The 13,558-nt window shown below is 47.9% G+C and overlaps 1 protein-coding gene across 1 annotated transcript in view; it reads right to left on the bottom strand.

Moving 5' to 3' along the window:
* Nucleotides 1-987: 987 nt before the first annotated feature.
* Nucleotides 988-13,558, bottom strand: part of TBC1D20 (TBC1 domain family member 20) — a 29,332-nt gene continuing 16,761 nt past the window's right edge. The window contains exons 4-8 of the mRNA XM_081949768.1: nt 11,632-11,818; nt 9,537-9,638; nt 7,772-7,913; nt 6,771-6,955; nt 988-4,788 (exon numbers count right to left, since the gene is read on the bottom strand). Coding sequence (XP_081805894.1) covers nt 4,530-4,788; nt 6,771-6,955; nt 7,772-7,913; nt 9,537-9,638; nt 11,632-11,818 — 875 coding nt within the window. The 3' untranslated portion in view covers nt 988-4,529. The remainder of the gene's footprint in view (nt 4,789-6,770; nt 6,956-7,771; nt 7,914-9,536; nt 9,639-11,631; nt 11,819-13,558) is intronic.

Below are 13,558 nucleotides of genomic sequence, written 5' to 3'. Positions count from 1 at the left end.
CCACCCTCCGGTTTGTGACTTCCGGTTTGCTCGGAGGGTCGTTTTAAACGTTCCGAAGGCGTCAGGGAAGCCTCCGGACGGTCCCTGAAGCCTCCAGAGGGCCTCCAGGGGGGGCAGGAGAGGCTCTTTTCGCCCTCCCCAGGCTCCCATAAAGCCTCTGGAGCCTGGGGAGGGCGAAAAATGGCTTTAAAAAAGGGTGAACTCAGCATGCGCGTGCTGGCCAGCTGACAGGGCAGCACCTCACGTGCCCTGACAAATGGCTCCACATGCCACCTGTGGCACGCGTGCCATAGGTTCGCCATCACTGGAATAGAATAACAGAGTTGGAAGGGACCTTGGAGGTCTTCTAGTCCAACCCCCTGCTTAGGCAGGAAACCTTACACCACTTCAGACAAAAGGTTGTCCAATCTCTTCTTAAAAACTTCCAGTGTTGGAGCATTTACAACTTCTGGAGGCAAGTCGTTCCACTGGTTAATTGTTCTAACTGTCAGAAAGTTTCTTCTTACTTCTAGGTTGCTTCTCTCCCTGATTAGTGTCTATCCGTTGCTTCTTGTTCTGCCTTCAGGGGCTTTGGAGAATAGAATAGCTTGACACACACACCCCCCCCCCTTCTTTGTGGCATCCCGAGAGATATTGGATTGACTGCTATCATGTCACCCCTGGTCCTTCTTTTCATTGTGCAGCATAACCCACTCAGGCTGAAGGTTGACTCAGCCTTCCTTCCTTTGGAGGTGGATAAAATGAGGACCCAAATTGTTTGGGGCAATATGTTGACTCTAAACCGCTTAGAGAGGGCTGTAAATTACTGTAAAGTGGTATATAAGTCTAAGAACTATTGCTATTTCTTCGATGTTAGTGTAATTCTTCTCCTGCGGCCAGCTGGCTGTGGCGTGCTGTCGTAGAGCCGCTCCACTTAGCCCACGCAGAGCAAGGAAATCAAGAAAAAACCTGATTTAAAGAAAATCCAGCACCCTCCTTGCAAACGGCTTTAGTAAGTTAATACCGCATTTATTCCATGTACACAATTACAAGCCCTGTGCAAATCTACAAGTTACATTACATACATGAGTATACAAAAGAGCCACGCTGCCCAGGATGCCCGACCGAAGGGGCTGTTGCAATCCACGTTTCTCTACGCTGAACTCGGACCTCTGCGCTCCGTTACCTGTCCGCCCACAGCTAAAGGGTGAAAGTTAAGGATGCAACAGGTGGGTGAGATGATCTGGACCGGTGGGATACATTAATTTTGTGGGTTTCCAGGGTCACCACTGCTGCGTTCGCAAGCCCGGGATTGTGTGAACGTGGAAACGTGTCATCGGTTGGCGATTACAGCAACCGCTGCCTGTTGCTTCGTTCATGAGACGCAGAATAAGGAAAAATCCCTTCTCTGTTCCCCACTTCCCAGCAGCAATGGGGACCCAGTTAATCCACTGGTGGGGCAGGCCCATTCCTTATCAAATGGCTGTCCTTTCCTCTCCAACTGAAGTGCAAATAACCAGCAAAATCCCAGGCCAATTTTCCTAGACTGCAGTGCAAACTCCAAATTATTTCTATTTAGTTTTTTTTCCTCCCACTTGCCCCTCGGAAACACTCATTTTCTATGGATAAGACGCCGGATGTTGGCAGGAAGGAAAGGATCCTTCACACAATCCGCCAAAAATCAAGGTGGTTAGATTCTGCTTACCGACGCTGAATGGAGGACCTTGCAATGTGTTTATGAGGTCCCTAAGAGGGTGTGGGCCAACGCACTGGCGTGTCTTACCGTCCCTGCCACATTCTGATTTTCTTTGTCCGAATTTGTACTTTTCGCTGGACGAATAAATAAAATAAGTGCTTGAGACGGTATTTCTTAGGAAATACAATGAAGGGGAATTTCTCTTTGGGATCGCTGCGTGTTTCCTGGGGTTAGAACCAATGTTTAGGGCTCAAATTTTCCTTCTTCGCAGACGCAAATAACTTTTAACAAGAGACATTAGAGTACCGCCCCAAAAAGTGGAGCGAGCCTTTTCCTGCCTTAAGTTAATTCTCTTGTTCTTTTAGAAATCATTTTTGTAAAGTGCTTTTTTTTTAAAAAAAAAAAAAAAAACCAAGGTCAGGGATTTCACAGCCATCTTTGCGCCACAACCTGGCTTTTTCCGTCCCCTTTGTCAACTCCCAACGTTGTTATGGGGAGAGAAAAAGGGGGAATGCATTCCACACACTGTTGGCTGAAGTCGGATCTGAGATTACTGCAGCAGGCTTGGGAGGGGTGCACCTCATAGGGGAATGTGATTTATGACACAGACTGAGGGGAGGGAAGGAACGGGAAAAGCTCAGCTATAACTCAAATGAGGCTTAGACTTGACTGCGAACAGATCTTGCCTAATGCTGCTCCTAATAAATGACTGGTTTTGTATTGAAACTTGGCTCGATACTCACGACAGTCAGGTCTAAGCTTTGAGTTATAGCTGAACTTTACCCGCTCCTTCCCTCCCCTCAGTCTGTGTCATAAATCACATTCCCCTATGAGATGCACCCCTCCCAAGCCTGCTGCAGTAATCTGAGATCCAACTTCAGCTGACAGAATGCACTCCTCCCCTTCTCTCACTATGGCAAGGTTGGGAGTTGACACCCTTTTTTGTCACTGCTGTTCAGATGGCACCCCACCATGCCTGCTTCTTATGACACTGGGTTTTCGATCCAAATTGTTGGGGAACGTCTACCTATGCTCCTCTCCCCTTTCAGTAGGATGGTACAGTCCAAAACCCGTTGTCAAAAACGTTGGGGGACCCATGGTCCGTCTGCCTAGAGCAGGGGTGTCAAACTGGATTTCTTCCAAAACCGGATCACAACTGTAGTTCTCCATGGGCCTGCTGGGGGGGTGGGGGAATGCCTCTTGTAGCACCCTGCTGTGCCCCCCGGTGCTCCATTTTGGCTGGCAAAGGGCTGCAAGAAGCCATCCAGGCCAAAAACTGTGTGTGTGTGAGTCGCCCCCATCCCATTTTCACTAGCAGAGGCACCGTGGGCCAGTCCTTTGCTATTTTCAGGCCGGCCCCGCGGGCCAGATTTGAGTGGCCCGTCGGCTGCATCCGGCCCGCGGGGCATGAATTTGACACCCCTGGCCTAGAAACATCTGAACAACTACTTTAACTTCAAGGCAAAGCAGAGGCTGAAGTCCAACCAGCTTCTTGGGTTATAAAGTGGTCTTCCGAACCACGCAAACACAATCCAACCCCTTGGAGAAAGGCACGGATCTTCCGCCAGCAGCCCTGAGCTCGTCCAGAAGAGAAGGCCCACAAGGGCGTGAGAAGGACAACTCATTGTGGGTGTCCTGGTGGCTTCTCCGGAAGAAGCCATAAGTCTCGGCACAGAGGAGAATTCAATGCAAACGGTTTTGAAAGAAAAACACCCAGAGGTGAAGTCTAGATCCTTCCAGGACGTGACTCTTGGCGTTTTGCGGAAGCTGTGGTTTCTCAAGGACATCTTCAGTTCAGCCTGAAGGACGTGGCAGGATTCCACAACTGTCTCTGCTCTGCTCTTGGGTCAATGCAATGTTCAACGTTGGCAAAGCGAGCAGACCTCGGCTCGGGTATCGGGAGTGCTGGGAAGCATGGTTCTTAGGAGCTTTCTGCTCGGGTCGCTTCCAAGGTAGCCGAGAACTCATCTGTCCAAGGTAGCGAAGGTTGGGTAAGGACACTTGTGAGAGAGGCTTTTGCAGTGGGGGGGATTATGGATTAGATGAGCCGCCTTGTTGAGAATTATTCATGCAGGGAAAAGAAAGCTTTATTTTTTTTCCCTCGGGGAAGTTTTCTCTGTATCGCCCTTCAAACTGGGTGGTCCGGTTTGATTTTTACACCACCACCCCCGGCCTGCATGGCAACAGATCAGTTTAAAAGTCCTAAGAAGATCTACTTGAGGGGTGTCCGATCTTGGCAACTTTTAAGGTTTGTGGGCTTCGACTCCCAGAATTCCTAAAAGTCTAAAACGAGTCTTAAAAGTTGCCAAGTTGCTGATCCATTCCGTGCGTTAACAATCGTTTTTTTTTTCCCTGCCGACACGAAATATCGAAACGAGAACTAGCGAGAATCCAGTCCTGCCGTTGGCAACTGCTGAGAATTTTCTTCTTCTTCCATATTTCTTCTCCCATTTTGGGTTAAGACAGGCAACCAAGAATCGCTCGGAGAAGTTCTCAACATTCCAGGGCAGGGGTCTCTGCTTTGGATAAAACCGCAGGAACGCTACCGATTCTCCCCCCCTCCCCCGAACGGGCATGCCGAGAGGTCTCTGTTCATCCGGCGGATGACGGGGGACAGAAGGGGGTCTTCGTGGAGAAGAGTTGCCCCTTTGCTGGCCGGAAGAGCGAGCAGAAGTTGAGACCACGCAGCCTGGGGCAGCCAAAGGCAACGGTCTGCACTCCACGGCCGAAGGTTGTTTGTGGAAGGGAACGGATTCGGGGCTGCTGGCCTCAAAACTCAGCTTGTCTTCCGCCGAGGTGGCTTTCAGCTCGCGGAGCAGAGGATGAGAAAGGACATTCCTTCTGTCCTTTAGCCTTAGGGGAAGATCTGGAGTTCAAATTTGGGGGCCCATTCGAGGGCGCTCTTGACCACCGCCACGGCGGCCGCCCCCAGCGCCACCGTCAGCCCCATCACGGCCAGCTTGACGAAGCGGTTGGTCCTGGGTTTGGTCGCTAAGAGAGACTTGGCTCTCTCTTCCACCCGGTGTTGTTCTCGGAAGCGCTGACGGAGGATGGTGTCCGGCTGTTGCTGGGATGAAGCCAGCTCGAAGTCTTTGAAGGTGGAAACCGCCGTTCTGCCGTGGGGAGGGGGAGGGGGAGAGAAGAAAAAAGGAGAGGGACTTCAGTTGTGAAATACAGCCAGTCCTCCACTTACAACCATTCGCTTGGGGAGTATTCGAAGTTACAACGGCACTGAAAAGGGGGCTGGCTCTTGGCCCTTTCCCGCCCCATTGCTTTTCTGTTTACTTTTGTATTTTATAATATTGTATAACTCCATAGAAAAGTATAGTTCCCCTTGCACATCTGTGCTAGTCGTTCCTGACTCTAGGGGGCGGTGCTCATCTCCGTTCCAAAGCAGAAGAGCCAGCGCTGTCCAAAGACATCTCAGTGGTCATGTGGCTGGCATGACTAAATGCCAAAGGCGCACGGAATGCTGTTCCCTTCCCACCAAAGGTGGTCCCTATTTTCCTACTTGCATTTTTTACCTGCTTTCGAATTGCTTGATTGGCAGAAGCTGGGACAAGGAACGGGAGCTCACTCCATTACGCGGCGCTAGGGATTTGAACGGCCCAACTGCTGACCTTTCTGATTGACAAGCTCAGCATCTTAGCCACTGAGCCACCGATATAACTATATTAAAAATGTTAAACCTGAAAAAAGGGACTTAGGACCATGTCTCACACATACGACCGTTGATCACTGGAACAAAATTCAGACGCTTGGCCACTGATTCTTATTTACGACGGTCGCAGCGACCCGGGGGGAGTCACGCGGTCCCCTTTTGTGACCTTCTGACAAAGTCAATGGAGGAAGCCGGATTCTCTTAATAACGGGGTTGCTAACTTGATAACCACGGTGATTCACTTAACAACGGTGGCAAGAAAGATAAGTCACAAATTGGAGCAGAACTCAACCAATGTCTCAGTTAGCAACGGACATTGTGGGCTCCATTGTGACACTGTTGGACATGATTCTTATAGTGAGGAATGAATGAAAAGAAAATTAATAAAATTGTTCCCAAGGAGAAGTGGACATTGGCGATCATCTATTAATGATAAACCCTCTTTTTATATTTTCTATTTTTGGGAAGCCGCCTATACAGGTAGTTCCCGACTTACAACGGTTTGTTTAGTGACCGTCTGAAGTCACAACGGCACTGAAAAAAGCGACTTGTGACCGTTTTTTTTCACTTAACGACCATTGCAGGAGCCCTGTGGTCACTGTGATCAAAATTCAGACATTGGCAACGGACTCATATTTATGACGGTTTGAGTGTCCTGGGGTCACGCGATCCCTTTTTGCGACCTTCTGACAAGCCAAGTCAATGTGGGGAAGCCAGATTCACTTAACGACCGTGTGACTCATTTAACAACTGTGGTGATTCACTTAAGAACTGAGGCAACAAAGATTGGGAAAAGGGGCAAAACTCACTTAGCAACTGTGTTGCTTAGTCTTGCAACCCCTGATCCTTCTGGAATGGCTCCTGTAGAACCTTCCAGAAATGGATGGAGGGCTTTGAACGTCAAAGACCCTCCTTCCTCTCTCAGCACTCGAGTAACACAGATACGTGTCAGGCCTGCAGCCATCTTTCCTTTTGGGTCTTTGGCCTGTCACACTTTCTATTATTCTGCTATGCATTTTCTATTGTGGGAAAACGGGAGGGGGGATTGTATGGAGTTAGATGATATGCAGCCATAACAATATTCTTTCTAGGAAGCCAAGGTCATCCTTTGTCTCTGCACCTCCGCACCTGACCGGAACTGGGTGGGTGGAACTGCCAGCACGGCAGTGGGAGATTGGACCATGGGATGGGCTTGTGGGTGTGGGGGCAAGATCTTGAACTTTCAACCGGGAAGCTTTCAGATTCGGGTTTTCCCAGATGTGCCAACATGGCTCTCTTCATCAATTGGGACTTTGCCTCGGACTCTGATTTACTGTTGGATGCTATTTGGAACCCTGGCAGATACAGGAACTGAATGCCACGAAGGTCTTGCCAGGGATGGTGGCGTGGTGCCCAGTGGGCCAAAAAGCCCCAGGGACGGAGGCTTCTCCTCACCTCTCGGCTTGTTGCTGGGCCGCTTCCTGGGCGAGCTTTGAAGGCGGGAACTGAACGAAGAGGTCTCCAGCGCGACTGATGAGCATCTCGTAAGGGAGGTCCTGAGGGATCTGGGACAGCAGGTGGTGGACGGAAGCCATGTCGCAGTCGCAGGCCAGGACCTCCGGTGCCCGGTGGAGCACAATCTGCCAAAGGAAGCAACGAAGAACTCAGCTCGGCCGATCCCCCCTTCTAGGTTTGGGATGACGAGGAGGCCAAGGGCTCCCACCCAGGCCTTTCCAAACAAGGAGTCTTCCCTTGAGTTAGATTAAGGGGGGGGGGGAGGATTGTACACCACCACAACCAGTTGGAACTGGTGAGCCTTGTAAGGGAAGAGAAAAAGAAGGGAAGGGAGGAAAGAGTAATGGAGAACAAGAGGAAAGGGAGGAGGAAAGGGAGGAAGGAAGGAAATAGGAAAAAGGAGAAGGGGAAAGGAGGAGAGGGAAGGATGGTGGAGGGGATTGTGAGGAAAGGGAAGGGGAGGGAGGGAAGGAAGGAGAGAAAGGGAAAAGAAGGAAAAAGAGAAGAAGGGAGGGAAGGAAGGAAGGAAAGATAGGGAAAAGAAGGAAAGGGAGGGAGGGAGGAAAGGAAGGAAGGTGGAGGGGTTGGAAAGAGAAGGGAAGGGATTAGCCCCTAAGGCAGGGGTGTCCAAACTTGGGAACTTTAAGACTTGTGGACTTCAACTCCCAGAATTCCCCAGCCAGCCATGCTGGCTGGGGAATTCTGGGAGTTGAAGTCCACAAGTCTTAAAGTTCCCAAGTTTGGACACCCCTGCCCTAAGGGAAACCACGAGTCAGATGCTGTTGTCGTTCCTTGGGGGGGCTCTGGGGGGCTCCTGGTTAGCCCCCCCCCGGGATCTCAGGACCGGAGAGCAAGATGGGTCCCCTTCAGAATGGCTCCCCTCTTCCTCCTCCTATCCCCATCCATGCTCAGCCCACCCCGCGTTCCTTCCGGGCACCCACCACTGCTGCAAAGTAGATGGGCATCAGCGGGTGGCAGGCGAGGAAGAAGTCGTATAACCGCACCACGTGCTTGAAGTCGGACAGGACGTGTCCGAACCAGGTGATCAGCCAGCTGAGGGCGAAGATGGTTCCCACTTCGGCTCTGGGGGGGGGGGGGGCGGGGGGGGGGGAACAAAAAAGGAGAGGGAAATGTTTAATAGAATACCTGTATCCACTCAGCAAACAGAGTGGACTCCCTTCCTCTCTCCAGAGAGAGACAGTTGCAACGTAACAGAATTCTTTTCCTTCAAGGCAGGGGTGTCCAAACTTGGGAACTTTAAGACTTGTGGACTTCAACTCCCAGAATTCCCCAGCCAGCATGGAGCATGGCTGGCTGGGGAATTCTGGGAGTTGAAGTCCACAAGTCTTAAAGTTCCCAAGTTTGGACACCCCTGCTTCAAGGGAAACACAAATGGAGCCTGAAAAAGAAGCCTCACCCGGTGGAAACCCAGCTTCTCCCCACCCCAATCTCAATCGGAATAGATCTGGAAGGGACCTTGGAGGTCATCTAGTCCAATCCCCTGCTCAAGCAGGAGACCCTAGACCCAGGATGGCGAAGCTATGGCAGGTGTGCCACAGGTGGCACGCAGAACCATTTGTTAGGGCCTGCGAGGCCTTGCCCTGTCAGCTCCAGCGTGTGCCAGCTTGTGGGTTTCAGAAATCCATCACGGCAGGTTGTGCCCAAAATGTCCTCCTCCCTTGCGCAGAGTTTCTTTGGCTTTTGTAGAGTTTTAACAAGCCAGGCAAAAGCAGGAGTAGCAACAGCATCTGATTGGTACATTCTACTTGTCAATACTTAAGTCCACCCCAGCCGGAGTAGAGGCTTCACATAACTCCCTGGTACGGCCTTTCTCTGCTAGGTGAGTTCATAGGTTAAGAGGTAAAAGCCACTGAGGTCACGGCAGTTTGCTGTGTGTGTCTTTACGTAACGTTTCCTCTACTCCTTCACCAGCTGTCTTTGGCCTTCTTTTGAAGCTGTTTTTCGCCCTCCAGAGCGCAAAAAAACGGCCCTACAGGCAAAGCGAAAGTTTGAGAACGGACTTCTGGTTTGGCCGTAGGGCTGTTTTTCGCCCTCCAGAGGAAGCAAGAAAGGAAGAAAGAAAGAAAGAAAGAAAGAAAGAGGGAAGGGAGAGAAGGAAGGAAGGAAAGAAGGAAGGAAGGGGGGAGATAATGTAGGAAGGAAAGAAAGGAAGGAAAAGAAGGAAGAAAGAGAAAAGAAAGGGAAGGGAGGGAGAGAAGGAAGGAAAGAAGGAAGGGAGGTAATGTAGGAAAGAAAGGAAGGATGGAAGGAAAAGAAGGAAGAAAGAAGAAAGGGAAGGGAGTAAGGGAAGGAAGGAAGGAAAGAAGGGAGGGAAGGAGGTAATGTAGGAAGGAAAAGAAGAAAGGGAGGAAGGAAGAAGAAAGAAAGAAAGAAAGAAAGAAAGAAAGAAAGAGGGAAGGGAGGGAGGGAAGGAAAGGAAAGGGGAGGGAAGGAAGGGAGGGGGAGGGGAAAGGGAAGGGCTTCCAACGAAAATGACGTGTTAGATGCTGCAACTCTTAAATGACATACGAAGTTGCTGAGCAGCCAAATTTTGATTTCGTGAACATGAGGATGCTACAACAGTTGTGTGAAAACTGTTCGCCAGTCACTATTTTCGGTGCCGTTCTAACTCTGAATAGTCACTAAACAAAGGATTGTAAGACTACCTGAACTGGGGGGGGGGGAACCCCCTAAAACTCAGAATACCTTTGCATGAAATCATGGAGATCCGGATTCACTTGGTCTATGATGGGCATCAGGTAATTTAAAATGTGTCTGGTGTTTTCCATGGTTGGGTCCATAAAATCCCTGCAACCAAAGAAAAGATTAGCAAAAGTTAGAATGCAACAAGGGTGAAGGACACCACACACACACACACACACACACACACACACACACACACACACACACAAGAACCTCCTGCATAATCACAGGAACAACACAAAGGGCACAACGCAAGTGACGCAAATGTTTGTGTTTGTTATACTCTTCAAAGGATGTTTAAGAAAGGCAGACGGTCAGCATTTTTGCCTAAGATCCTGGAGGGGAGCTGGAGGCATCGTTTGGGTGTGTGTGTTGTCCTGTTTTTGGTTTAAACATCAGAAATGTGTTCATTTCGTTTGGGGGCAGGAATTTAGGGTCAAAGGTGTGGGCAAGACGTGGGAAATAAGACACCCCAAAACATGCCATCTAAAGGGTTTGGATGTGTTAGATGTGAAGGGCACCAAAAGGGATTGTTGCGTTACAATGAAAAAAATATTACTCTTCTGGATTTTAAGTACGGCACAAGGAGTCCTCGGCTTACGACCCCCAAACTTTACATTGCTGAGTGAGACGTTTGTTAAGTGAGTTCTGACCCGTTTTACCACTTTTCTTGCCACAACTGTGAAGTCAATCACTGCGGTTGATGTGAGTCACACGGTTGTTAAGTGAACCTGGCTTCCCCATTGACTTTAATCATCAAAAGGGGATGATAAGAGCCCGGGACACTGCGACCGTCATAAATATGAAACCAGCTGCCAAACACCTGAATTTTGATCACCTGATCAGCGTGCGACACAGGTCATAAATGTGAAAAATCCTAAGTCGCTTGCAGTGCTGTTGTAACTTTGAACTGTCACTAAATGAATTGTTGTAAGCTGAGCACTACCTCTATTCAGGGTGACCATGTTGTGGCCCGCCAGCGGCCAGCGGAACTGACATGGGCCAGTCCTGGGGGGCTGGAGAAAGTTCAGACAAGGGCTCTGCATCGGAGGCCGAGAGGGAGCTAGACAGCAGTGAGGCAGAGGAACAGCTGGAGCCTGTTCCCAGTGTGCGCATGCGCAGAGCTGCCAGAACACAAGAACAACTGAGAAAGCAGGGTGGACTTGAGAGTAAAGTCACACTTTGGAGGTGATTGGCCCCTCCCACAGGGAACAAAAGAGGGGCGAATGGGGAGGGGGCTTTTGCAGGAAACAATTCGTTCCTTCGGTCATTTCAAGAGCGGAAAGTTCTGTTTGCGACTATAAAAGACTCTGTGCCAAGTTTTGCCTTGCCCTGCCTTTGGAAACTAATTACCTGGCAGCTCTCCAGACGAGATAAGGTTCGTGTTGATAAATATTCCTTGGAAAGACTGTTTGCTAAGCCTGGCCGACTGTGAATGAAAGGAATTCACAGCGTGTTTGTTTGTTGATTGGATTTATATGCCGCCCTTCTCCCAAAGGACTCAGGGCGGCGTACAACATTTAAAAAAAAAAAAACACATATTACAAAAGTTAAAAAGGAAATTAAATAAAGTATCCAAAAACAAACCCAATTAATATTGACAATAAATATTTAAAAATTAGATTAAAATTAACAATTAAATTAATCATTTATTTTATTCTGTTCAGGCCAGGCCGGCTTGCTGGAAAAGCCAACTTTTTAGGGAGCGTCGGAAGGACCGGAGGTCGGGGATTATGCGAAGCTCCAGGGGGCAGCTCATTCCAGAGGGAAGGCGCTCCCACAGAGAAGGCTCTCCCCTTGGGGGTCACCAGCCGACACTGTCTGGCCGACGGCACCCTGACATAAATAAAAGGTTTTGCCGGGACTAAGACTCTGCTTCATGCTTTTTAAGGAAGCCCAGGTCAGAAGAGACCAGCAATGCTTTAATCACATAAACTGAGCCACAGCTATTTCAATCAATTAAAGCAGTGCTTCTCAACGTGGGCAGCTTGAAGATGGGTGGACTTCAACGCCCAGAATTCCCCAGGCAGCCAGTGGGAGTTGAAGCCCACCCATCTTCAAGCTGCCCACGTTGAGAAATGCCAGGAAACAGGAATACCTGAGATGATGGGTGGATAGTTTTTCCACCAGGGTGGCAGAGAGCCTCTCCCCCACCACGAGAAGGAAGGTGACCACAATGTCATGGTATCCCTGGTAATAATGGAGTTGCGTGTTGCGTTGCAGAACCTGCAGGATGCAGTCTATCAGCTCTTCCTGGAGACCCTCTCTCTGCTCATCGGGCATGTCTAGAATAGAACAGAATAGAAATTCTTTATTGGCCAAGTGTGAGTGGACACACAAGGAATTTGTCTTTGGTGCAGAAGATGCTCTCAGTGTGCATAAAAGGAAAAAAAGAGAGGGAAAAAATACATTCATCAAGAATCATAGAATAGGATGGGATGGAATAGAATAGAAATAAAGAATGGAATAGAAAAAGTTAATTCTGAATAGAATAGAATAGGGAATGGAACAGAACAGAAGAATAGAGTAGCATAGCATAGAATACAATATGAAATAACAGAATAGAACAGAACAGAACAATAGAGTAGAGTAGAGTAAATAGAATAGAATAGAATAGAATTCTTTATTGGCCAAGTGTGATTGGACACACAAGGAATTTGTCTTTGGTGCAGATGCTCTCAGTGTGCATAAAAGGAAAAAAAGAGAGGGAAAAATACATTCATCAAGAATCATAAGAATAGGATAGGATGGGATGGAATGGAATAGAATAGAATAAGATAATTCTAAATAAGAATAGAATAGAAATAAAGAATAGTATAGAATAGAAAAAGATAATTCTGAATAGAATAGAATAAGATAATTCTAAATAAGAATAGAATAGAAATAAAGAATAGTATAGAATAGAATAAGATAATTCTGAATAGAATAAGATAATTCTAAATAAGAATAGAATAGAAATAAAGAATAGAATAAAAGAATAGAATAAAAGAATAGAATAGGAGAATTCTGAATAGAATAGAATAGAAATAAGAAACAGAGTAAAACAGAACAGAATAGGACAAGACAGGACAGGATATAGAATGGAATGGAACGGAACAGAACAGAATAGAAGTTTTTATTGGCCAAGTGTGATTGGACACACAAGAAATTTGTCTTTGGTGCAGATGCTCTCAGTGTACATAAAAAGACAAAATACATTTGTCAAGAATCATAAGATACAACACTTAATGATAGTCATAGGGGAAAAATAAGCAATCAGGAAACAATATCAATATAAATCGTAAGGAAACAAGCCACAAAGTTACAGTCATAAGTGGGAGGAGATGGGTGATAGGAACCATGGGAAGACTAATAGTAATCGCAATGCAGCCTTAGTGAATGGTTTGACAGTGTTGAGGGAATTGTTTGTGTAGCAGAGTGATGCCGTTCAGGAAAAAACTGTCCTTGTGTCTAGTTGTCTTGGTGTGCAGTGCCCTATAGCCTCGTTTTGAGGGTGTGAGTTGAAACAATTTATGTCCAGGATGCGAGGGGTCTGTAGATATTTTCACGGCCCTCTTTTTGACTGGTGCAGTGCACAGGTCCTCAAAGGAAGGCAGGTTGGTAGCCATTGTTTTTTCTGCAGTTCTGATTCTCCTCTGAAGTCTCTGTCTGCCTTGTTGGGTTGCAGAGCCAAACAAAAAGATAGTTATGGAGGTGGAGATACAATACAATAGTAGAGTTGGAAGGGACCTTGGAGGTCTTCTAGTCCAACTTCTTACTCAAGCAGTAGATCCTACTCTACGGCAGACAAACGGCTTTCCGATCTCTTCTTAAAGACCTCCAGTGTTGGGACATTCACAACTTCTGGAGGCAACTTCTGTTCCACTGATTCATTGTTCTAACTGTCAGGAAATTTCTCCTCAGTTCTAAGTTGCTTGTCTCCTTGCTTAGTTTCCACCCATTGCTTCTTGTTCTACCCTCAGGTGCTTTGGAGAATAGTTTGACTCCCTCTTCTTTGTGGCAACCTCTGAGATATTGGAATAATG

The sequence above is a fragment of the Natrix helvetica genome (genome assembly GCF_964273705.1).
Source record: "Natrix helvetica genome assembly, chromosome: 3".
In the NCBI taxonomy this organism is placed as follows: Eukaryota; Metazoa; Chordata; class Lepidosauria; order Squamata; family Natricidae; genus Natrix; species Natrix helvetica.
Note: the sequence above shows the minus strand (reverse complement) of the source record. Positions and strands in the feature narration are given on the sequence as shown.